This window comes from Microcebus murinus, chromosome 18, assembly GCF_040939455.1.
Source record: "Microcebus murinus isolate Inina chromosome 18, M.murinus_Inina_mat1.0, whole genome shotgun sequence".
NCBI classification, from domain to species: Eukaryota; Metazoa; Chordata; class Mammalia; order Primates; family Cheirogaleidae; genus Microcebus; species Microcebus murinus.
In genome coordinates, this window is record NC_134121.1 from 29,854,586 (window position 1) to 29,879,813 (window position 25,228).

At 49.8% G+C, this 25,228-nt stretch overlaps 1 protein-coding gene across 15 annotated transcripts in view; it reads left to right on the top strand.

Moving 5' to 3' along the window:
- Positions 1-25,228, top strand: part of BCAS3 (BCAS3 microtubule associated cell migration factor) — a 539,137-nt gene that overhangs the window by 508,285 nt on the left and 5,624 nt on the right. For 8 of the 15 annotated variants that reach the window (XM_075994398.1, XM_020281164.2, XM_075994405.1 and 5 more), the window contains 2 exons: positions 7,863-8,030; positions 18,383-18,448. In XM_075994398.1, coding sequence (XP_075850513.1) covers positions 7,863-8,030; positions 18,383-18,448 — 234 coding nt within the window. The remainder of the gene's footprint in view (positions 1-7,862; positions 8,031-18,382; positions 18,449-25,228) is intronic. The other 7 variants (XM_075994401.1, XM_012775078.2, XM_012775347.2 and 4 more) reach the window with 1 other exon arrangement.

Consider the following 25,228-nt stretch of genomic DNA (forward strand, 5'->3'; position numbering starts at 1 on the left):
CTCTGGCTGCTCGTCCTCTGACCCAGGTTTCCTCAGTCACTCTCTTCGCCTTCCATAGGACCCCACTGCCCCTAAGAAGAGCTGCTCACTGAGTCCTGGGGTGATCCTCTATGTTTGAATGGCCCTGTGCAGTTTTACAATGCACTTGTCAAAAAACAAATTTAGTTATAGATCTAATTGGTTTTTATTTGTGATTCATGAATCCAGGCAGCCTCCATTCTACAAAATAGAATGAGAGCCCCAACTGGGCAATAGCAGATCAGTGGGTTTTATAACATGAGAACAAGGAAATAGAACAATGGGGGGGGGGGAAAGTTGGTTAACATCAGGTTACTTGAGGTTACTTTTGTTATAAGGGTTAAAGTGAGAGTTGAGGGAGCTTCCTTATCACACTGACTCAGGTAGACCAGAATCTCCTGGCTTTCAGGAAAAACTGGTCTGTTTTGGGATCTGTCTGCTTCCTTAAGGTTTCAGTTTGATTCTGTGGCATTTAGCATGAGTGACTCCATTTTGGTTTGTTCTGGTCTTTCAGGGCCTGGTGTGGGAGCTCAGTTCAAAATCATGGCCTCCCATAATTTTTGTTTAATATGCTCTTTCATACACTGTCTGATCTGATACTCACGACAGCCCAGGATGGCAAATACCATTTTCCCTGTTTCATAGGTGTACTGTTCTCCTAGGGCTGCTGTAACAAGTTACTATGAACTTGGTGACTTAAAACAACAAATTTATTCTCTCATATTTCTAGAGGCCAGCAGTTCAAAACCAGGGCATCAACAGGGTCATGCTTCCTTGCTTCCTTCCTATCCTTCCTTGCCTCTTCCAGCTTCTGGTGGCTCCTGGCGTCCGTTGCCCTGTCTCTCTGTCTTCACGTGGCCTTCTTCCCTCTTTTTTCTATTTTAAGGACACTTGTCTACAGCCATACCACCCTGAACATGCCCAATCTTGTCTATTCTAAGTACACTAGTCAGTGGATTTAGGACCCATCCTAAATCCAGTCTGATCTCAATTTGAGATCCGTAGTTACATCTGTAAAGACCCTAATTCCAAATAAGGCCACATTCTGAGGCTCCAGCTGGACATATCTCCTTTCGGGGAGGGGGGGGGATGACCATTTAACCCACTGCAGTAGGTAAGGAAACCAAGGTCTAAAGAGGGGGAATGACTTTCCCAAAGCCATACAGTGAGAAGGTACCAGGAGTTGGCATTTGAACCCAGGTTTTCTGCTTACCGCCTCTAATTAGGTAAGAGTAAAACTCTTGTTATGACTGCTGATTATGTTATCAACTTCACAGGAAATGAAATTGGTAGATTTTACTCTATGATACACCAAACATCAGATTACCATTACTCTGTTAGTGTATTATTGTTAATTACATTGAAACTATTAGTGCCAATGTGAACCCCTTAAACGGGAGTCATTCATTTATTTTCCATGTTGTAAGTGGGGAAATCAAGGCCCAGAGGGGATCGGTGACTTGCCCAGAGTAACCAGAAAAGTTAATGGGTGAATTCTACTTACAACCTAGATGTCTTGATTTGTAATCTATATTCTAACCTTTAAAGTATGCATTATGTTCGTATATTATAATTGTGAAAATGGTCTCATTGTCAAAATTAGCTGAGGCATTTCTTCGCTGTGCTGGTGCCTTTCCTCTTTGCTCAGTTCACTTCTAAACATGAGTAGTAAATCTTCAAAATAGCCTAAATGCCCCAAACCCAAACCTCACAGCAAAATGGATACATGTGGGACAAAGATGGTTCACTGAGTGTCACAAGTTTGGTGAGCATTAGATAATGTGAGTCATAATAGATTGCTGGAGTCCATATCCCTTTGCTCTGTACCATGTCTGTCTATGCTTGTGGGATTGCAGCTATCTTGGGAACCAACCTAAATGATTGAGAGGGACACAGAGGGTCCTCATATCCTCTCACCCTCCCTGCCTTCCCACAGAGAACCAACCTGTTGGTCATGACATGGTGCAGACTGACATAATAAAATATACCTGTGGACACACTGGTGGTCAAGCATATGGGTCAGGGTTCTCCAGAGAGACACAACCAATAGGAGATATAAATAGAGAGGTATATAGATGAGGTTTATTGTGGGAATTGGCTCTTGTGATTTTGGAGGTCTAGAAGTTCCACTGTCTGCCGCTGCAAGCTAGAGAACTAGGAAGGCTAATGGCAGAGCTCAGTCTGGGTCTGAAGACCCAGGGAGCCAATGCCATAAGTCCTGGTGAAAGCCAAAGGCCTGAGAACCAAGGGCACCTGTGTCCAAGGGAAGGAGAAGATGGATGTTCCAGCTCAGAGAGAATGTATTTTCCCTTCGTCTACCTTTTTTATCTGTTCCGGTTCTCAATGAAATGATGGCCTCCCATATTGATAAGGGTGGATCTTGTTTACTTGGTCTACTATTTCAGTCCTAATCCCCTCCAGAAACACCCTCACAGACATACCCAGAAAGGTTTTACCTGCTAGTTGGGCATCTCTTAGCCCAGTCAAGTTGACATGTAAAATGGACCATCACACCAAGTAAAGCGAATGTCCTCAGCCTGCGCTTATGTGAACCACCCTGTAGTGTGGAGAAAGGAGTGTGTCCCGCAGCAGCAGTCTGAGGCCCAAACAGTTTGGTGAGCACTTTGGTGAGCTAGGCCAGGAGTCTCTACAGTGGTTGCCTTCATTGTGCCTGGGATCATTTCTTAGTTATTACAGACATCATTATTATCACGAGCTCTCATCCAAAAGGGCTTATGTCTTGAAAAGCATTGTTTAATGCAGGTTTTGCTTTCGATATCTGGTCTCCCTGGTGGCTAGAAATCTGATCAACAGGCTCTCAGAAAAGTCCAAACCCTGTTCTGAATGTAATTGATGCAGAGCGGAGGCTGTGCCGCAGTCTCTTAAATAGTGAGGTTGCGATTAGACACTATCAGCCGGGAGGAGCATCCTACCTGCCCCACTCCACCGCCACCCCGGGCGTCCTTAGCCCCTGGAACAGCGGTATACAAAGGCAGGGCACGTGTCCCCGAGCCTCTCTGGGAGCTGCCAGCTTACCAGCTGTCACAGCATGCCTTTAATGGGTTTGTGAAACCCAAGAACCTGACCCATTTCTCCTCTGAGGAGAGAGTATAACACAGGTGCCAAGCTAGGAAGCAGGATTCGGGAAGCTCACCTGTATGAGACTAGCTCTCTGTGCCATCCCAGCCACACTGTTTTGTTTTCAGTTTCCAGAATCTCTATATAAAATAAGTGCACTAAAGGCAGTAGAGTAAAATTGTGACACTGTCTTCTGCTCATTTATCATCCTCTTCCTTCCTCCTTTTAAATTTTAACTCCATTTTCTGCCTACCCTGGGCCTAGATGTTCAGACTTTTTGGTACCCCACCCAAGGGTGTTGAGTCCAAAGTGACTGTCAGATTTCTCAGATGGTCACAATAGAGGAACCTGTTTTGAGCAAGCATGATGTGCAAAGTCCTGTGCTTATTTCCATTACGAAGGAATTCGTGCCCTCAGGAGCTTCTAAACTAGATGGAAAAACAGATCATGGGAACAATATAAGTAAGGCAGTATGGAAATAAGACCATAGGAATGATCTAATTCACCTGGGGTCCACAGGCAGGCTTCAGAGCCATCCATAAACACCCTGAAATTGTTCGCATAATTTTGTGTGCACAAGCACACATTCTTTTGGTAAGTGCATAGCTTTCATCAACTTCACCCAGGAAGGTAAAGAACCTTTTATACCATCAGAGTTTGTGTAAGGGCATTCATTATATCTGGGTAGTTGCTCAAGGTTTCGTTGAGCAGTAAGACTTGTCCTCATTCTTGGAAAATGGTATTCAGTGAATAGCGGGGTAGGATGCAGCCCTGACAAAAAGGGTTCCCCGGAGGCATCGTGGAAAGACTATTACATTTAGAGCCAGTTGCCTCATGTCTCTCCAACTCAGTGCGGTATAAATCCGTAAAATGGTGATAATTGCTGCTTCCCAGAGTTCTGTAAAGGATCATGAGCTCTCTTTTTATGTATTTATTTGGGGCTCACTCTGTATCTGAGTACAGTGCTCGATTCATATCATGGTGGGCACTAATCGATATTTGATGAATGTGTGAGTTAACTGAAATGATAAATGTGAGAGGGCTTTGTAAATAGCAGAGCACTGCTTCAGCAAAAGATCTTTGTTGCTAAGCATGTGTATTTTGTGCTTTGCAAACAGCCTGCACTAAGTGAGCATCTTCTCCCTCCTGGAAACTGACCGTTTTTCCCGTAATGGGACTCAAAGGGCCAGCTCATCTGATGGAGTGTCTCTGGGCTGGCCAGATGAACGATAGTGGTGCCGTCAACACTGACAAGATATGCAGTTTCCTAAGAGCCCAGAGGTGACCTCACCCTCCAAGGGCTTGGCCTCTTCACCCGAGTGCCTGCTGAAACACACACCTGCAGCCCGGCTCTCACGCCGCGACCAGGAGACTCCAGCAGCTCCTTTGCTGTTCTCAGCAAAGAGGCTGCCGGGAGTGGAAGGGGAGGACAAAGCGGGTCTCGCAGTGCCTCTCCTGGGACTCTTAGCAGGATGAGCGGGACCACTGATTGCATCCTCTATGTGACTTCTCAAAACACTGGAAATGATCACGTGCTTCTTTGCTGAACACTTTTGGTATCTCCCACCTCCCACCCATGACTTCCTTCCCACACCCACACTAGGAGAGAACAGACCTATCAGTTTTTTTCTTCCTGTGAGCTATTGAGTAGACAAGGTGACTCATCGTCATTACCATGACACCCCAAGGAACTTCGGCTTGTTGAGAGTGGAAAGGATTTTTAAAAGGCATTGGTTGAGGGTGACGGGAGTTCTCCAGACAAGTTAGGAAAGTGAGTGATTTCTACATATAATGGTTATCCCTCTGTGAGGCTGCTAAGGGAAGCAGAGTGCAAGCTAAGAATTAGGAGCCCTTCTTCCAGATCTGTCAGTCAGAGACTTTGAATATGTCACTTAACCTTTCTGAGCCTCTAGTTCCTCCTCCATTAATTGGGGTAGTACCTCTGTACTACCTCTCAGGATCATTGTCATAGTCAAAATATATGCCAGGCACAGTGGCTCGTCCCTGTAATCCCAGCTACCTGAGAGGCTGAGGTAGAAGAATTCCTTGAGCCCAGGAGTTCAAGGCTACAGTGAGCTATGATGGTGCCACCGCATTCCAGCCTGAGTGACAGAAGAGACCCTGTCTCTGAAAAAAACAAAAAATGTCTCAAGTGGTAGAAAGGTAGACATATTTGTTGTTATCAACGCATACATGACCAGACCTGTTATGTACAGAACATTCATTATATGTCAGGCACTTTTACATTTACCTAATGCAATCCTCACAATAGCCCTGTGTGGTTGTGTTGTTTTTGCATTTTTATGGATGAGGAATCAGAGACTCATGCCCAGAATCATACAGCTAATATGTGTTAGACTCCATGTTTAAGTCCAGGTCTATTTCCATTCTGCACTGTAGCGTGAGCTATGATTCTTTTCTCCTATACACTGTTACTTTGTCCCTTAAAATGTTACATACTCCTCTGGCCTTCACCCTCTGTTATGGACTGAGCCCACCGTCTCACCTGAGCCCTTCCTGCTTTAACATTTTTTGGATTTTTTTGGTATCCTTCTTGATTTGCCTTCTGGTGTTCCCCTCGGCCCTGCTGTCAGCTCCCCCACCCTGACCCCCAAACACACTGTGACAAACACTAACCGAGCGCCCTTCTAGAGGCAGGCACTCTGATCTTGTGAAGTGAGAAAGCAAATGGTCATTCCCCTCCCAGTTTTCCAGGCTGTGAAACGTCTCTGTCCATAAGAAAGCTGAGTGTGTGGGGAGGGGGAGGGCTCGCGTTTTCTTGTCATCCCCTCTTCTGAAATCATTAAGCATGTGTGTCCCAGGCAGGCCCTTCAGAAAAACAATGATGCTGTAGCTCTTAATCTTGTCAAATAAGACTGGGAAGCACTAGAGGGAAGCACAGACTCCTGGCAGGACCACGCTCAATCTCTTCACTCCTGTGAGACAGGGCAGAGTTATTAGTTCCACTTCAGAGATGGAAAAAGGAGATAGAGCGACTTGCCTCGCATACCCAGGGAGTAGGCAGTGAAATCAAAAGCTCGGTTTATGTCAGCAGCCCCAGATGGGCACTGGGAGTTGTTGCCAATGTTGGCTGAGTGTTGGCTCTGGGCTTGGCATGGCTAGTGCGTGACCCTAGCACAGTTCAGGCCCTGGGAGGATCGGGTGACACTCAGCACCCCACCCCTGGTTCCCAGCACCTAGCTCCCTAGACCTACATCCTGAGCCCACGTGATGGAGACAGAAGGTGTTATAGGGCAACTCCCCACCCCTGAGTCCCACCTGACAAGCTGATCCCAAGCAACCCCCTCCCAAGGTAGGCTTCTTTTTGGAGAGCCGCACACATTTATAGAAGCTGCCCGTTCTCCCAGTGCCAGAAATCCACCCCACAATTAGGTAAGAGATAAATCAAAGCCAAACTTGGCTGATGAAATTTGGGAGCCAGTAGTGACCCTTGCCACACATATAAATCTCAGCAGGCTGGCCAAGGGCCTTTGTCTGGCCAGGAGAGTTCAGGATTATCTGGCCCTCTTTGCTGATGTATGGAGTCACCGGCTGTCAGAGTGTTTACTAACGGTTATCACCTCGATGCTTTGGCCATTATCAGAGGCAGGGCCACCTGCCGGGGCTGGGGCTCGCACCCTCTCTATTACCACCTGTCATTGGCAGGGAGTGTGTGCTGACGCTGCCCAGGCCTGACTGCCTAGGGAAGATAGTTTCTGACGGCTGATCAAAGAAGAGAAGCAAGGCCTGATAAAGAGTGTGTGTTTCGTGTACTTTTAACTCTGGGAAGCGTTGGCATTTGCATTTTTTCCCCATCTTCCTGGTGCTGGCAGGAACCAAGCCCAATAAATGCAGTGGATTCAGTTACCTAATCGCTGGGGAAATGGTATGTGCTTAAAGCAACAGAGCATGACTATAATCTCCTTCCAAGAGAGAGTGGATGAAATAAGCTTTCACAGAAGACTTGCTGTATAATAAAGTAGAATAATTTAAATTTGGACTTTGAAGTGATCTTGCATGTAAAATCTAATCTTGGCATTCAGCAGAACACCATGTACTTTTTGGAATTGGGGAGTAGCTTTAGTTTAAGGAAAGATTCTTGCTGAAGATGCTATCACCCAACTCTGTTGCTGGTATCCCCAAAACAGTGCCCTGGTTGTGCGAATGTCCTTGGGCAGCTGGGAGACTGTGGTGGGGTAGAGTAGGTTTTAGACAGAGGCATCAAGAGATCTGAGTTCTTGGACCAAGTCAGCCGCAAACTTGCTGTTTAATCTTGGGCTATAACTTCTCAGAGCTTCAACTGTAAAGTGAGGAGATTGGGTGTAGGTTATAGAATATAATGGTTTAGAAAGCTTTTTTTTAAAAAAAAAAATTAGGCTATGTAACTCCTTCTTTAAATTAAAGTTTGGGTGGAATCCCATTGTATCAGAGGAAAGTAGAGATGTTTTGGTCGACTCTGGAAAAGGGGTTCCCTTCCCTTGTCCCAGTTCTTGAAGCAGACCCTGAAGACCAGAGGAACCCTGTAGCTCCTCAGTTTTAAAACCACTGGCCTTAATGTCATGGAAGTCATTCTCTGGAGGTCTACACTCTGAACCACTGATATGGGCTGTTTTATTCTGTACGACGCATCCTGTTTCATGGTGTTCATCAATCCTGTAAAAGGGCAAAAATGGCTCCTGAGCATAGAGTTAGTGGTGGGTAGACAGAAAGAGAACCTGTTCTCTGAAGGCATAGGCTCAGTGCCAGATGTCCCGTGTGTGCCACAGGTACCTTTGACCGCAGCGTGACCCTGCTGGAGGTGTGCGGGAGCTGGCCTGAGGGCTTCGGGCTGCGGCACATGTCGTCCATGGAGCACACCGAGGAGGGCCTCCGGGAGCGGCTTGCTGACGCCATGGCCGAGTCCCCAAGCCGGGACGTCGTGGGATCTGGGACAGGTAAAGATGTCTTCAGACTTGTAGCCTGACTTGGTTACGCCGGGCACCTGTTGGTGTAGAGCTGTTTAGGCAGGAAGAGGGTGTGTGTTTGTTTTTACCATTCGTTGCGTAGTTAGCGCTCTGATTGCTGTCCATCGCCTCTGGTGTTGGGAAACCCTGCGTAAAGGGAGTTCCCAGTGGAACTGCCCCTCCCTCGTGGATTGACACACACACAGATGCCATGTTAAACACGGCCGTGTCAGTGGCTCCCAGAAGGACACCTTACTCCCCTGGGGAAGGGAGTCCCGGCTTTCCAGCGGTGCTTAGGCCCTCAGTCCTGAGGCAGCACACCTTCTTCAGTCACGCGTGAGGCTTTATGGGTTGGCAGGCACCAGTGCAGCCTGCCAGCCAGCCTGGGCGGGAACCAGCACGGAGCAGGCCAGGCTGGTTTCAGCCCCGGCAGCTTTTCCTCGTGCCGTCTTTTCCCTGTACTCTTGCCTCTGAGTGAGTCCAGCAGCTGGGGTCTGGGTGGCTTCCTGCCTCCATCGAGCAATCAGAAGATATCTTGAGAGGATGAGTGAGCCCTGCCCCAGGCGAGTGTGTGTGTCCACGTGCTCACACGCACGAGCATGCGTCCAGCAAAGACCACGGTCCTCCATGTCCATACAACTCAGGACAGCTTGCCTCTCCTTTCTTCCAAAACACGCCTTCATTCTAGGTATCTGTGCTGTCACTGACTCCTCCAGCCCTGCTTTTGTGTCTAAAAGACTGCCCCAGCAGGCCTCTTACCTGCTTTCTGAGGGCAGTAGGAACTTATTACTGGGTCAAGTAGACCCTTGCCGGAGGCCTTCCCTCTCTCACTTGCCTGAGTCCTCTCAAGACCGTTACTCTTTGCTGTGGACTGCCGCATCCCTGCTCCACCATCCTACCTGAAAACACGATCCCAGTGAGGAGAAACTTAAAACCCTGAGGCAGGTTCTAATGAGGACCAGCAAGATTTAGAGTGGAAGCATTTGGGGCAGAGCTTGGAAGGCCTGACATTATCACAGTCTTCTTGCTTAGTGGCTCCTCCAGGTCTTCCGCTATTTAGGATTAGCAGTTAGGTGTTTCCCTCTCTTCTGACTCCCTCCCACCCCACCCCTGCCAATGCCTCTGTCCCTCCGCGGAGGGCCCAGAGACATAGCATCTCCACAGCCCCAGCTGTGCCGCCTACCCGTGGCGCTTGTGTGATAACTGCAGTGAACAGGATGGAATGGATGGGTGCGAGAGAGGCAGAGAAGAAGCTTGGCTAAAGGTAGAGAAGTGCCTTATCAGGCCACAGGAGGCAGCTACCTCTGAGGACCAGCCCCTCGTACACCCCTTTCTTCCCTGGAAAGAGAGGGGATGAGAAACTGCCACAGGCCCTGGCCCACACCAGCGTGCACACACGGCAGACACATCACACCACCACTCCACCCTCATCATAAAACCCCCCACCCCATGAATAACATGTCCTCATGCTGTGTTCTCCCACCTGGACCCAGAGATGAGGAGCAGCTCTGCCATTTATGGGGCTGGACCCACGTTTCCTTGGAAGCTGGCCTTGGGGAGGGAAGCTTCCCCCTTCTGAACTTGCCCGTGGCACAGCCTTAACCCTGCGTCTCCAGGGCCCCGGCCAGCCTTGGCTCACACAAGCCAGAGCCTGGTGTCGCTGGACTCACGTCCCAGGAGCTTCCCTCTCCCGAGGGCTAGAGGAGCTCCTGGGTCAGCTCTCCTCTCCGGCGCCTTCTCCAGAGCCCCTTGGAGCACCTCGCATCGTCCCACGAGCAGGGTTGAAGGTGCATCAGTCAGAGTCGTGGAGCTTCGGCCTGGTATAGACAGTAACCTGAGCAAACTGGCAGCGATTCATCTGCCAAACAGCTGAGGGATTCAGGAGAGTCTTTGTGGCCTTAAGCAGGTTCGTGAAATTAAAAAAAATAAAAAAAGAAGGAAAGAGGAAATTAAAACTGCATGACCCACAGGTCAAAAAATAGGAGACTCCCTTTTTTTAGTGGAGGGATTTTATTTTCCCCTAACTGTCACCAAAAGGGATTCAATTAGTTTCCTTAGACCTTATTAGATGTATGTTTAATTTAAAAAAGAAAAAAACAAAAACAAAAACTACCTCCATTTTAAAGGCTAGTAAGTAAAGAAAATATAGTAGAGTTAACCCATTTCCTTTTCTGTTGTTGAGGATCAGTTTTCACATTTTCCAGCTAGAGGTAGAGTATCAGCCTGTGTAGCCCAGGGCCTTGAAAGGGCAGCCGAGTGCACCCACGCCAAGGTCAGCCTGCTACCGGGAGGTAGCCAGGGAAATGCAGCACAACACGCATGAGCGTTCCCAGCAAGTCACCTTTGCCTGTGGCAACCTCTCAGTCCCTCTCTTTCTTCCCACAGCCCTGCTTCTCTAGGTGTCCCATAGGACAAACAGGTGACATCAAGTGTTTGCCTCTGTTAGGTACTCTGATGTGCCAGAGTTAAGTCAATTCCTTTAATGCCTTCCAGCAGCCACCTCATGCAATAGCGCAATCAGGACTGATGGCCGCTTTATCAAAGTATGGACGAAGCTCAGAGGCCAACTCAAAACTTGCTCTCATCACCCCTAACTCTGAAGCCCATTGTACAGCACGCCTCACTAATATATAGGTTTAGCTAGTGGTCTTGGTAGATGTTTAGCAACCAGCTCTCCAAAGAGAAGAAGGAAAGCCCTGATTTGTGGATTTCTGTAATGTAAAAACTCCTATTATGGTCAGTTTCAACCTGTCACCATGGCATCAGTCAGTTAGCAGAAGTCCCAAAGATGGAGCAGTCTGCTAGCTCTAGCACCTGTCTGCTGAGCTGTACCATGGGGCAAATCAGCTCCCCCCAAGATAAAACCACACCTTTTAAAACCTTACTATTCTGAGAGGTCTTGGGGGTGTGGAAGGATAGCCATTGGTCAAAGAATATAAAGTTTCAGTTACACAAGAGGAATAAGTTCAAGAGATCTGTCATACAACATGGGAACTATAGTTAATAGCAATGTATTATATTCTTGAAAATCACTATGAGTAGATTTTAAATCTTAACACAAAAAAAGGGTAAGTATGTGAGTTAATACGTTGATTAGCTCAACTTAACCATCTCGCAATGTACATATATTTCAAAACATCATGTACATGATAAATACATACAATTTTTATTTATCAATTCAAAAGTAAATCACTTTTTAAAAAGAGTGGTCTTCAGAGCAGCAGCAGCTTCATGACCTAGGTGCTGATCAGAAATGCAGAGTCTCAGGCCCAGCCCGGCCCCACTCAAGCAGGGTCTGTGTTTTTACAAGATCCCCCTGCGTGTGAAAGGGTTTTTTTGTTTTGTTTTTTTTTTTGAGACAGAGTCTCGCTTTGTTACTGGGGTTAGAGTGCCATGGTGTCAGCCTAGCTCACAGCATCCTCAAACTCCTGGCCTCAAGCAATCCTCCTGCCTCAGCCCTCCGAGTTGTGTGTGAAAGTTTGACAAGGTCTGCTTTGAGTCATGGTCACCCTGCAGGGCAGGTGTTAATTCTGTCCTCCGAGTTGGCCGCTCACCAGTCTAATTAGATCACTTATGTGATTTGCAAGTCCAGCTCTAAAATAACTGGCTGAATTGCTTTCCTGCCAATATCCTATGCCCCTTGCCTCTGTGACCCTTTCATTGTCCATTCAGCAAAACTCCAATTCAAGGTCAGTCCAACCTTGCTCTCACACCTGGATTGCAGAAAAAAAATCACAAGTTGTTCGGACTGTGCCTCTGCAAATTTATGGTCTCTCCTCTCCACTGAACTCCACTCTGTATTTCCCTAGTGCCCCCTTCCCCATTCTCAGTTCGCACTCATCTGTTGCAGCAGAAACCAGCACCTAGAGCAGTGTCTGACACATAGTAGGTGCGCAGTAACCAAAGGAGGTCTTCTACGTTCAGCCCGGTTCTGCTACAGCCCCTCCTTGCCGCTTTGGCTTCTGGCCTGTTTCCATTCTCTTAAAGATTCCCCAGATCTCTGGTCCTCTAGGAGTTTGTGTTTATTTTTCATATTTTTTTCCTACTGTTGCTGTTTATTTAGTATGGTGCCTGTGATCACTCTACCATCTTGAAATCAGTCCCTTTCCTTCTTCATGGATGCTATTCCAGACTTCCTTGTTCTCCGCACTGTCTTTCCCCACCGTCTCATCTGTCACTCTCAGCGAGAAAATGTGGGGCATCATTCAAGAAATCACGTGACTTCCTGCTACCCACATGCTGAACATCCCTGCATCGACTTTCCCCTCTCTTCCTGTCACAGAGGAGAGCAGTCCCTGCCACCAGCCTGCCCCGCCACAGCTGTTCTCCCCAGACTGGACGTTTGGGTTACCTGTAGCCACCCCCTGCATTGCTAAAGTGCTGTCCCTGTGCTCCTGTTTCATCACACTCCTGGCTTTTCTTCCACCTCTGGCTACTCCTCAGTCCTTTCTCTGGGATTTCCTCTGCCTTCTTCAGTGTGTTTCTCAAGGCCCTGTCCTACTCTCGTCTCTTCTCCCTCGGTACATGGCAACCTCTGCTACCGTGGCTTCGATTACCATCCACAAATTGATGGTTTCTGAAAAACTTCCAAGTTGGCTTTCTCTCCTGATCTCCAGAACTGTCTACCCGGTTACCTACTGACATATCTGTATGTCCAAACACTGAACTCCTCTCCCTCGGCCCTTTCCTCCTCCTGAGTTCACCCCGTCCAGCTTGTACAAAGGTCTTCGTGACCAGCCACTGCCCTCTTTCCAGACTCATCTCTCGCTGCCCTGGGTGAGCTCCCCAGAGGGTCCCTCTGCCCGCCAGGCTCTGCGCATGCTTTTCCTTTTGCCTGGAATGCTGTTTTCCAAAGCCCCCTCCTCTCTCTGCTGCCCCCTCAAAATAACTTGACTAATTCCTGCTTAGCAGACATTCCTTTCAATATTGCCTTTTCTAGAAAAATAGAGTTTTTAAAATAAACAAAACATTCATTTATTCCAACTGTTTTGTGTCTAGGTAAAGGTATAACTTCATACAAAAAAAAAAAGTTTTTTTAATAAACACCTGGGTACACATTAAGTACATTTTCTCTTTAGATTTTAACTCTTTCAGACACTATTTAGCTAAACCTTACCTTTCCTTTTTGTGCTCTTTCCTGCCTAATATCAAAAGCCCAGGCCTTATGCGTAGGTCCTGATCCCTGTTTAAAGTATTACTGACACATCTTTGTTTCGGGAAGCCTCCTTTCTCTACCTTTGACTCTTAAGAGCTCACTAAGTCAGCTCTTAAGGTCCACAGGGACTGTCTCTTCTCCATGGCTGTTGCTTTCTGCAGTCCTGGGCTCACTGTTCGAGTCTGCTTTTCAAACACGGTAGCTATTTCGTAGGAATGAGGCTTCATCTTTGTCGGTCTACGTCTGTTTAACAGCCTCTTTTGTAGTATTGAAGCAGTTATTCTGGGGGATCAGTCTGTGGGCTCAATCTTTGCCTCTTACCTTCCCTCATATATATATTTTAATTCCTGACCTAGTTCACCCACACATACAACCCTTCATAGAACAATATTATAGGCAATGCATTCTAGTACTTTGTTTTATTTCATTTTTTAAAAATGCAGTCTTGGCCCACTAAACTGATTTCATAATACATTGGTGAATTGCAATCTACAGTTTAAAAACCAGCACTCTAGCTTATTCTGCTAAATCATCTGAGTTTTTCCTGTGTATATATTAATTACTCAGCAGAAAAGACTTTAAGATTATTTTCAACGAAAGCTTTTCCAGAGATTTCTGTCAGAAGCTACTTTTACTTATTGAAAAGGCTGTGCGTTTCTTTTTCTTTCATAGTAGAAAAGTATATTTTGAGCATTAAACACAGTTTTTGGAAGGCGTTAGTAAGTTAATTAACAAATATCTATTGATTGCTCTATGTTGAAAAAGATGACCTAAAAGCACTATTTACATGTGTGCATGTATGTGTGTATGTGTGCTAATAATATCTTTCAGTTTAGGACTGTAGAAATTAAGCTCTCAATAAATGTGAGCTATTATTAATATTACCAGTGTTGATCAGACATATACCCTATGCCAAGTAACTCCATGTTGGACCTGCATCCTATTGCTAGAATTAGCTCTTCCAGTGGGCCTTGGAATACCTGCTTGCCAGTACTGAGGGCTGGGAACTTTTCTGTGCTAAGGCTGCATTTCTAATAGGGGCCATATTAGCACTCTCCCATCTCAGGGTACCAGATGATCAGGTGACAATAATTGCAGCCCCCAGCACATTGAATTAATTCTCCTATCTTTTGGACATCCAGACTCTCTGGTCAACCCCATGTTCAAAGCAGTTAATTGACTTATCAGAGTTCACTATAAAAACTAGTTGATCACATTGGACTTTGCAGACATGTCAGAAGATGTGGCAGTTGTTAGAATTTTCTGCATCAAACAGATAAAAAAACCTACAACTCAGAGAAGAGAACTTTACCCAGCCCAGCCCCATGGGTAGCCCCATGCATCCTGGTAACCTGATTTCTTGCAAGGCCTTGAAAATAGAAACTGGCAGTGCCACCCCAGAAAGCTGGAGAAGTGACACTCATGTGTATGTCATGTGGCCTGTCAAGTCCCTTTCCCAACCCTGAGATTTTCTGACCCAGGTGAGGCTCATCTGTGGGTCCTGGGTAGCCACCCTGTTCCTATCCTAAGCAGACCCCCAGGTCTATAGCCTGAAGACACTGCTTTCACAGCCCCATGGGTCACATTCCCTGCTGCGACAGCAACCAGGCTCTCTGCAGGCATCTGCTATAACAGTTTCTTCCACAATAGGTCAAGGAACTGCGGGTCTGTTCCTTTCCGGCTCCAATCCTCAGATTCCCACAGGGCTGGACCAAGCAGAGGTCAGGGGAGCTCGCCTGCCCACAGGGCGTGGTCTTTCCAGGATGCAGGATGCAAAGATAAAACTAACTGCCGAGGGTGGGAGAAGATAGTAAGCCCCTAAAGGCACAGGCCCCCTGTGGAGTCCTGTCCCACGGGCAGGTCACAAGTGTCCCTGCTCAGGGTGGGAAGGAGCAGCTGCTGCCAGCGAGACTGTGGGACAGTGGGTGGCTGTGGTAGGGGTGGCATTGCTGGTGTTGCTATTTGCGTCTCAGTTCAGTGTCGGATTGCCTATTCCTAGCTATTTTCCACTGGGAAGAAAGGCCAAATGTGAGAGTCCTTTCGGTTCCCAGCACCAAGCTACTGCCATTGGGAAGAATGTTTGTTTTTCCTTTCTGCCGGGATTTGGAAGTCCTTGTCAAGAAATGGGGAAACCTGTGATGCGGGGCAAGTGCCTTTGCCTCTCGGGGTTCAATTTCTCCCTCTCCAGCACAGTGGGAGGGGGAGACCAGTGAGAGTAGTAACGTTTGCCCGCCGTTGATGTCCTGGCCGCTGAACTCCTCTAGGCACCATCTCATTTACTCCTCTCAACTGTAGCCACGGCCACGCCTCCCAAGGGCTCGTCTGCTCAACATATGATGTCCTCTAATTGTCACAATGCTGTCAGGTAGATGGTCCTCCCTCCAGTTTACGAAAGAGGAAAAGAAAGACTTGAATCGAGACCATAACTAAAAGATGTGGGATTAAAATAAGATACTGAGAAGAGTTTCCAGTTCTAAGATCCTGGTCAGACGGGTGGGAGAAGTATTAATTATTCCCACCCTTGATTCAAAATAAGAGGAGATCCCAGTAGAGGGAGGGGACTCTCACTTTCAGGGCCTGCTTTGACTGTTGTCTCACTTCCCTGCTCAGAAAGTGCCCAGGGCCCACACATGACCACCCTGGTGGCTCCTTGCCATGGTGTTTCAGGTCTCTTACCGGCCTTCCCCACCTTTCTCCCCAGCCCGATCTCCCCCTTCACCTTCCACAATAACCCCATGCTCATATGTCACCACCTTTGGGCAAACATACGATCCCAGCCTCCCCAGCACATGCCCTGTTCACATGGCTCTGCCAGCATCTTGGTCAGCCCTAAAGGGACCACTGCCCTCCCTCTCTGGCCAGTCATCCTTTTAGACCAAGCTCAAATCTCCCCTCCTTTGTGACACTTTCCCTGACCATGAAGCCAAATGCACACATTCTCTCTCTCTCTCTCTCTCTCTCTCTCTCTCTCTCTCTCTCTCTCTCTCTCTCTCTCTCTCTTTCTCTCTCTCTCTGAATTTTGGCACCACCTACTCACTGGACACTTGGCCCGGGGCAAGTAGTAAATGTTGCCTTTTCCATAAACTAGCAATGGCCAATTGCCTTCTGTATCCCACAAGGGGAAGGGCCAGCTCTGGTGGTGCCTTCAGCCCCTCCTTCACCCATGCTGCCACGAGTGTGTCTTGACCCAGTTCTGGTTCCTTGGACCTAGTCTCATTTACCTCTAACGACCAGCCTTCTCCCTGCCAAGCATCCAGCACTGGGACAGGAGCTAAGCTGAGCCTCAGTTAATGTTTGTTGAATGACTGGGTGGGTTTCTGTGGCCTCTGGGAGGTAAATGAAAGCCAGCTGAAGCAATGGGAATAATTATCATGCTTAAAAGACACACTTGTTAGTTTCTGGTCAGATCTTAAATCTGATTCTAGGTGGATTGTTTCCTTGCTCTCATTCTGTCTCTCCCTTCCCCCCACCCTCCACCTCCCCTCGCTCCCTGTCCTCGGCATGCCCCCCTCCTCTTCCCTAAGGTGAGGGAGGCCCAGCCAGAGCCTGATGGGAGTTTAGGGCTGAGAAGTTCCTCTGCACATTTTTTAGCTGCCTAAAGTCTACTTTCAACTCTTTCACCAAGGCACACTGATTCCTATCAACAAGGAGGAAGTGCCAGCATGACCTCATTGGTGACCCTTCAGAGTCCCCTTTCCAGGTGTTGCCCCCACGTGGAAGCAAGAGTTACTGTGGAAAATGTACTGTCTTGGACAAATGGGTTGGGGGAGGGCTGCCAGACCCCCAGCACAAGGGCCCTCCCCTGGAAGGCCCTTAACATAGGTAAATGGTTAACAAAAGGGAGGATTTCTCTCTCTTTCTCTCTGCCAGGGTATTCACCTTTAACCATCGACCTTTCTGTGAGGTCTGAGATCTGAACAAAGTTGAGCGTGGTCATGGATGGTTAAATGCCCACCTTTCCCCTCTGCCCCCTGCCTCTGCCCCCTGTCTTCTCAGAAGATGGTCTGAGGTCTGCAGACCACCCCTAGGCGTGGCTGATAAGAGAGGAAGACACTTTCACTAACAGAAAAGAAAAGTTGGAAATGACCCTCTGGCACTTTGGGAGGCCAGAACCTCTGCTCTGGGAAGCAATAGAAAGCGCTGTACCAAGAAAGCCAAGCCAAGCCAAGCCGATCTGATCGATTTTAAGAGAAGGAGGCATTTTGGAGTACCCCCCATACCAGAAGCAGTTTTCCAGCCTCTGACTTTTGGTTATTTCTTCCTGCCCACTCCTCTTTCTCCCCCACCCCTGCCCTCAGGGACCTACAGGCCCACTGCATAAGACATTTGTTAATTTGCTGGCAGAATCCCCCAGCACCAGGCTTCACAGCCCTCCCCCACCTCCCCCACATATGTTTATTTAGTGTAGCTCCATTGCTGGCAGCTCCACCCTTCTGTGTGCTTAATTGAATTTGGGGAGAATCACCATCCAGTTGCTTCATTTGTTCATGATGACTTTTCCATTCTGTGCCCCCATGTTCATTTTACTGGAATGTTCTTATTGTCTCCAGGCTCCAGTTGGCCAGCACCAGCGTGTCACCTCCACTTTGGTGTGTGTGACTGTTTGGTGCTGGCCTCGGGGGTGGTTGGGGGAGCGTGAGCTAAGCCTGCCAGGCTCACGCCTCCATCCAGGCATGGGCTGGGTCCTTGGAAGGTCTGGAGTTTCTTTGGTTTCATACTTTACTCATCCCCAAGCCACTGAGAGCTGAATATGAGCATCTGAGCATGTCTCCATGATCCTGGCCTAAGCAGCCCAGCCACACTGCCAGGCAGCTTTGAACTTCAGGCCTGGTTTCTAAATCCATGGAAGCTGAGAGGAGGAAGAAACCTGAGGAGCTACCCAAGATACTGGCTTTCTGTCCACATCCTTCCCTACCCCCAGCCCTGGGCAGCAGGCAGGAGTTTAGGATCTCAGTTGGCTGGTCTGGGCAGGAGGAATAGAGCGAAAGATAATATCAGTTTGGGCTAGTGAGAAATCTATAAATGCCTAGATGTGCTGTGTCTTGGAACAGACCATGAACACCCCCTGCAGAGCTCTCAGTGGTCAAACCAGATTTTGATATCTATTCACTTTGATCTCCGTTCTTGCTGCTCTCTTAAAGGTCCATTTTGTGATCCTCTTTAAAGAAATATTTTATTTTCAATACAGACACAGCCCTTGACGTAGCAGTAAAAAACTTCACCCCTGAGCGACACATGGCTGTGAAGTGTTGTGGTATGTAACTTCCTGTCCTTGCCCACATGGAAGGCTTTGTCCCACTGCTCTTTTCATCCCTAAGGAGGGTGCCCAGGCTCAGGAGGCACTGGAGTGAGGGCAAGAGGTCAGCTCAGACGGGAGGTCCCTTTGGCAAGGGACTGGTTTGGGATGGGGAATAGTTGCTATCCTTCACCCATCAAGAGTTTCTTTGAGATCACCACTCCCTGCCCCCCACTTTGAAGATGGAAGTCAAATTTTCGGACTCTGCTGTGCAGAGCAGAGAGGTCACTAGGCTCTAATGCATTTACCATTGACTGCCCCTCTTGTAGTGCGTCTATTAGTGAGTAATTTGATTTGTACCTATTCATTTGCAGTCCCTGCAGGAGCCTGGAGCTGGCCCCTAGTATAATTGGTGCTGTCTCTATTTTTACATCATTAGATTAGCCCCGACTCCTGGCCACTTGTTGTCTGCGCTTGTCTGTCCATTTATACAACCTAATGTAACACAAAATTCATTACTGATCACATTACTTTCAACTCTGAAGCCAGCCTTGTGATAAACATTTGGTTAACCCCTTCTTACCCATGGGAGGACTGACAGAACAAATGCACTTCCACCCGACAGGCAAATCAATATCTTAATATACCAAAGTGGAATTGCATTTCTAGATTTGTTATTCCTCCTGGAGGAGCAAATGGAAAGGCTCGTCTGAGCTGGCTGAATTGAATAATGAATAGAGCCCCGGCACCAGCAGCCAGTCTGTGAACACAGCACAAAGGCAAGCCCAGCATCAGCCCAGCCCTTTTTATCTGGACAGGCGGCGGCAACGCCACAATTAACTGGGACTGGGGCCCAGCCACAGTGCGTGGGCCTCAGAGCATGGGCTGGGACGCTGAAGGGGGCAACAGGAACCTTGCCCTAACACAGTTCCTTCTGCCAGGCTTGGCCTAGGACACCTGGGCCGACAACTGGGGTAGGTTCCTTAAATCCTTAATCACTGATGGAAAGGCTACCAGACACATAGACCTGACACTAAATGCCACCAAGAAATTAAATCTATTACTAAGGTCAAGTTTATCATTTGGAAACAAATACAAAAAAAAAAAAAAAAAAAAAAAACTATTCCTCTTTAGAGCCAGGTCAGTGATACTGGGCTAGGTTGGTCCACACCAAGTTGTGTGTGTATGCGCCTGTCCCCAGGGGAGCATTCTTTGGCACACAAACACCCGTGTGCCTGTATGTGGTTCTAGTTCTCTGGTAGGAATGTTTATGAGCAGCATGTGGGACTCTAACATAGGAGCTGGCCAAGAGTCTTAAAGGGACCTCAGCACAGCACTATTTTAATCTAGAAGATTCTCTCCTACCCGTCCTGGTCATCTTCTCCCCGACCCCCATTTGTCCCTGGGTAGCATCCACACCCCTAATAAGTCATTAACTTGCAGGACAGTTTGTTTCAAAAGAAAAATGCCCCCGACTTATTAAGAAACTCTCGAAAAGCCTGTACCGCAGTGATTAGAAAAATAGGCATAGAGGAAGTAGAATGGAACCCATTACCATGAAAGTCATAAATCCCTAAGTAAAAAGAAGCCATGAACTGAAGATACTCAGGTGGGAGGAAAGGCGGGAAAAGCAGCCCGGCTAGGGAACATTCTGCTTGGATATGGGGAGGTGCTGAGCAGGAGGCTGAGGAGAGGCACCGAGGTCTGGGGGTAGGGGGTCTCCTTTCAATGGAGCAGGGCACCCTCCCTCTCACAGAGGACTGCACCTTGGACCCTGCTGTCCCTTAACCTGCTCAGAGCCCTTACAGGCCAGAAATGCCAAGCAATCCTATGAGACATGAGGGTCTAGGGATTCCTTGAGAGGGCTCAGAGGCCACTCGGCCTTGCCGCCAGACCAATCCCTCCAGTGTTTCCCACGCCTCTCCTCCTCCATGCCTGGGGGAGAGTACCTCCTTGCAAGGTTAGAGGTAAGAGGTGCTGTGGGGCCAGGCCAGGCCTTGTCCCGAAGACTCCAGAATCATAACTCTGAAGTGCTTCCTGTTATGACAAGTTGCAGCAAGGGGATTCCGTCAGCAGGGTGTTACAAGACATCCCCATATCTCATCAGTGGAAGGACACTAGTTGTCACTGAAGTGAGCCTGGGCACAGTGGCTGTCACAGAGCCGGGGGAGACAGTTTCAGGAGGATCCGGCACTACCCTCCCGCCCCCGCCAGCGGCCAGCGTGCGGACTTACTCAGCTGGGAGCTGAGCCGCAGCTCTGGCCTCTGCTGGTGATCCTCTCAGGCGGGTACAAGGGACAGCTGGGGGGCTCTTCATATCCCATGTTGGCCCCATAAGCTCTAGAGAACAGATAAGAGCACAGGCCTTGGCCTTTGCAGATAGGACAGACCAGTGGCAGGGAGGAGGCGAGTGTGCTGGTGGAATGAGGGACTGAGATTTCTTAACCTTGATGGAAAAGGAGGAAAGCCACATCTTTCCAAACTCTTCCGCCGCGTCGTAGAGAATTTAATTACGTTGGGACATTTGAATGAGAACCAGATGTGACTCCAGCCTACAGGCCAGCAGCATTCAAAGAACAGCGTCTCTCCTGTGGTCTGCAGGCCTCTGTGCTAACTGGAGGGTAGCTCGGGAAGACTCCTGCCTGGGAGCTGGGGTGGGGTCTTCCAAGCCTCGTGGCTGGACGTCAGGAGACAGGCAGGTCCAGGCCACCTGGTGCCAGGGGAGAGTTTCAAGCCCTGTCTCCTCTTCATAGCTGTGCAGAGCAGGCCCGGTTGCCAGTGCCCGGGACCCCCCCCCGCCCCTCCTTAGCGCCCCCACACACAGAGGCCGTGTGGCGGCACCTGGCCGGCGTTCTCCATCACCAAAGGCACGTCTGCTGTGCCGCAGAGCTCTGAGTCAACCTTAGATGGCATCTGCCAAGGCTCTGTCCCCTGTGTGGTGCTGTGGACCTGGAGCTGCAAAGGGCATTTCCGCCCCCCGGGGTGAGGAGTGCTTCTCCAGGGGCCTCTGCCTGCCGAAGATACCAGAGGTCTCTTACGTGTGTTCCATGCACGTTCTGCATCTTGAAGCCCATTCGCGTCCGTTTCTCATTAGAGCCTTACACACCCAGTGAGGTCACCAGAGCAGACCTTCCCGTCCAGTTCGACAGATGCTGAAGCAGAGAAGTGAGGTCACTTGCCTAGGTTATTCAGCACATCTGTGACAGACCTGGGGCCGGAGCAAAGTCTCTGCCTCCTACCACAGTCCTCCCCTGGCGTCCACAGGGAGTGGTGGGTCAGGGCTTCTCCAGCCTCTGGCTGACTGCAGACATGGCTCCAGCCAGAGCTACCGAATACTTCAGACAAGTGACACATGAGCTGGGTCAGCTCAGCCTTTTCTGTCCCTGTGCATATTGTGTGTGACAAGGATGTACCCTGCCCTGGCTAGGATTTAAAGTTACGCTAACGCAGTGGGCGCTGAGAGGGCCGCTGGAGCTGGACGTGGGGTACCAGCCGAGGTGGTCTGGGTGGGTGATCCTGCTACCTTCTCTTTTGAAGCCAAGACCAAGGGAGGACTGGGTCGCGTGGGTTTCCTGGGAGTGTGGCAGCCTTTCTGGTGGGAAAGGCCCCAGCCCCCAGCCTGGCCAGCGCACCCTCTGGCTCAGACCCTGCACACCGCCATCAACCCTCAGCACTTAACAGCCTAGGAAGAGGAGACGGGCTGGGCCGCAAGCTCTGCCTGGAACTCCAGTGCCCTGCCTCCCCCACCAAGCACACGCGTGCACACAGTCAGCTCTAGCCCAGAGACAGGCATGGAGACCGTGGGGCAGGACTCTGAGAGAGGCCCTCCCTCCTGAGTCCTCACTCCTCAGGCCTCTCTCCCCCCATCTCTTTCTTCTATTCTCCCTTCCCCAACATTGCAGCACACACATCCCCTGTCGTCATGCCTCTGTCCCTCCTGGGCCCACCAGGAGTTCTGGGATCTAGCCTGCCCTAAACCCCACCCCATGGTGTTAACGCCGCACTGGCCTGCTGTCATCAACAGGGCTTCCAGAGGCTGAGAACATTTCCTCTTCTGCTACAGTAGGAAAAGTGACCTGCCTTCCCCAGTTATTCGGGTGGAAGCTCAGGCACAGAGAGGGCTTTTGCTTGTGGGTCATGACTTTCACCTTCTAGGGGTGGTGGAGGCTCAGAAGCACCTCAGGTCTCCCTGCAGACCCTGCTGAGGCTGCTGGGCTCCTGTGCATAGCCACGGTGGCCGAGGCAGCAGCGCCAGGCACCCTGCACCAGGAGCACCGGAGATTTGCCTCCAGTGTTCAGAGCTGAGCGTGGAGGGCAGGGCGGCAGGATATCCCCTGTGCTCTTGGCCTCCTTCTGCAACAACATTCTGGGTCTCAGTGCCTGCAGGAGTCATGAACAAAAGCTAGGCGGGTGGCTGCCCCAGGCCCCAGCACCGGGCTGATGGCGAGAGCTCTCAGGAATGCAGGCCACGTGTGTGCTAAGGCACAGGAGTCTGTGGAGGCAGCCGGCCAGGGGTCTGCTCAAACTTAGGTGTTAAGCCCCAGAGATAACAGCAGGCCAGAGTTAGCCCTGCTTTCATCTGCTCCCTGGTTCCAGCAGCCCAAACCAGGATGCCTATTATCGTGGAAAGGAGGAAGAGCCTTTTCATCCTCAGCCCCTCAGCTCAGAGGAGCTGCCCTCCTCCCTCATGCTTGGGAAGGGAACAGAGCTCCTGCTGGAGGAGAAACGGGACTCCCTTCTCTATCTCCTCCGGCCCAGCCCCCCTCCTCCCAGTCTCACTGCTGCTAGGCAAGGAGGACCCCTGCTCTGCTGGTGTCTGTGCAGCTCTGAAGCCTGAGGGAGGTGCCTGGGGGTGAGGAGCCCCACACTTCAGAGCAAGCCTGGAGGGAAGGGGAGGGAAGGTGCAGGGGAGCTGGCGCCTGAGAGGTGGGTGTGCTGAGTGCCTGGAAAGGGAGGCCTCCCCATAGCTGCCGCCTTTAACTGCTGCACTTTTCACCTCCTAAAAAGTGCCCTGGGGGCTGAGGCTGGCTCCTGCCCAGAGTGTGGTCTCCAACAGAGCTGTCAGGGTTTTAGAGGCAATCTCAGCCAACTCCTCTATGTCTCACTGAGCAGCGCCACTCCCCACCTCCTCAGCCACACTCTGGAAGAGAGAGCAGTAGTTTCCAGGCCCAGGACTGGTGTAAGACAAGCAGCCCCTGGCCATGTCTGCCAGGGCCACCTCCTCGTTGGCATCTGAGCCATCTTTCCAGGTGCCAGCACCAGGAAGCTGCGAACTCTGCTTAGCCCCAGGAAATGCATCCAAACCCTCCCAGTACCCTCTCCCTAAGCTCCATTTTGCATAGCTGGTCAGGGCCCTGTCTGCAGGCCCCTTGCTGACAAAGTTGATTGCTTGGGGAAGACCCCATTTGAATCAATTTGTTGAACTCATAGCAGTCCTATGGCCCTGGTCTCCTTTCCATATATCCCTTCAAGAGAAAATGCTGAAAATCCTTGACTCTTAAGGAGAGGACTCCCCGTCCCTGACCCCGCCCCACATACACACATCCCTCACTCCCCACCCAAGACCCCGCAAGCAGAAGGGAACTGAAGCTGTTTCTATTGTTGCAAACCTCCTCTGAGCCAGGCACTGGGCAAGATAGGGCAGTGTGGCCGGCTGCTGTGCGCTGTGTAGCCGTCCGCTCCCCTGGGCTATCACCAAGCCCAACCCAGGCAGGGGTCTTAGCCACAGCTCCTCTAATGTGGGAGAACTGGGAGATGGATGCAGGAGGGGAAAATCAATGCATGTCAACAGGGTTGGAAATTTATTTTCCATCTTGGAAGAGAGTATTTGCAAGGAGGCAAGAAGGGAAATGAAAAGCTGTAAACACACATCTGCCATCTTCCTTCCTGGGCCATTTCTTGATTAAAAAAAAAAAAAGAATGCTACCCAAGCTCTAGTGGAGGCCAAGTGGGTGGGGGCCAGGATGGCAGAGACACCTGCTGGGGAGGGAGACTGGACAGGGACCCTGAAGTCCTGTGGATAATCACAGTGACTAATCTGATTGCAGCAATAATAACTCACATTTGCTGACTGGAAGCGTCAAGCACTTTGTGATGCACTCTACATGCATTATTTAATTTCATCCTTACAACCAGGCTATGAAACAGACACTGTTATTCTCATGTTTGGGAACGTGAGGCAAGAGATTTGAGTAACACGGCCGTAGTCTCTCAGGTAGCAGGTGGCCAGGGCCTGGGCTCTAACCACTTCCCTAAACTGCCTCCCCGAACCTGGGCTGGTACCCCTCTGCCTTCCCTGAAGCTGGGGAAACGTTCCCCCTTCTCACTGTGCAGGTGGGCAGAGCTGTGGTATGGGGTCAGACTGCACCCTGAAGTCTAATCTGCACCCAGCAGGTAGCTTAGGTGATTAGCTGGGGACGGGGGCAGGTGGCTACAGCCAGGACCAGATGATAGTGCTCTGGCTGTCCCTTCAGCGAGCAGTGTCGTGATGCTCAGGTACTGAGCCATAGACGCTGCTCCTTTTAGGAGGTGGAAGAGACAGGGCTGCCCAGAGGCTGAGCCGGGGCCCCAGGCACCCTCTTTGCAGAAACACAGCACTGCCCTCACTGACCCTCTCAGGTCCCCAAAACAGCCCTCTGAGTCCCTAAGACTTGGGCTCCCCACAATGCCCCCACCTACCAGAGCCAGAGGAGCTTCTCTCAGGGCCTCTGACTGGCCACACGTACCCACTGCCACCCAGCCTGGAAGCAGCCTGGAGAACACCAAGCTGGAAGTAAGACTTCATTTCTGACCCCCTGC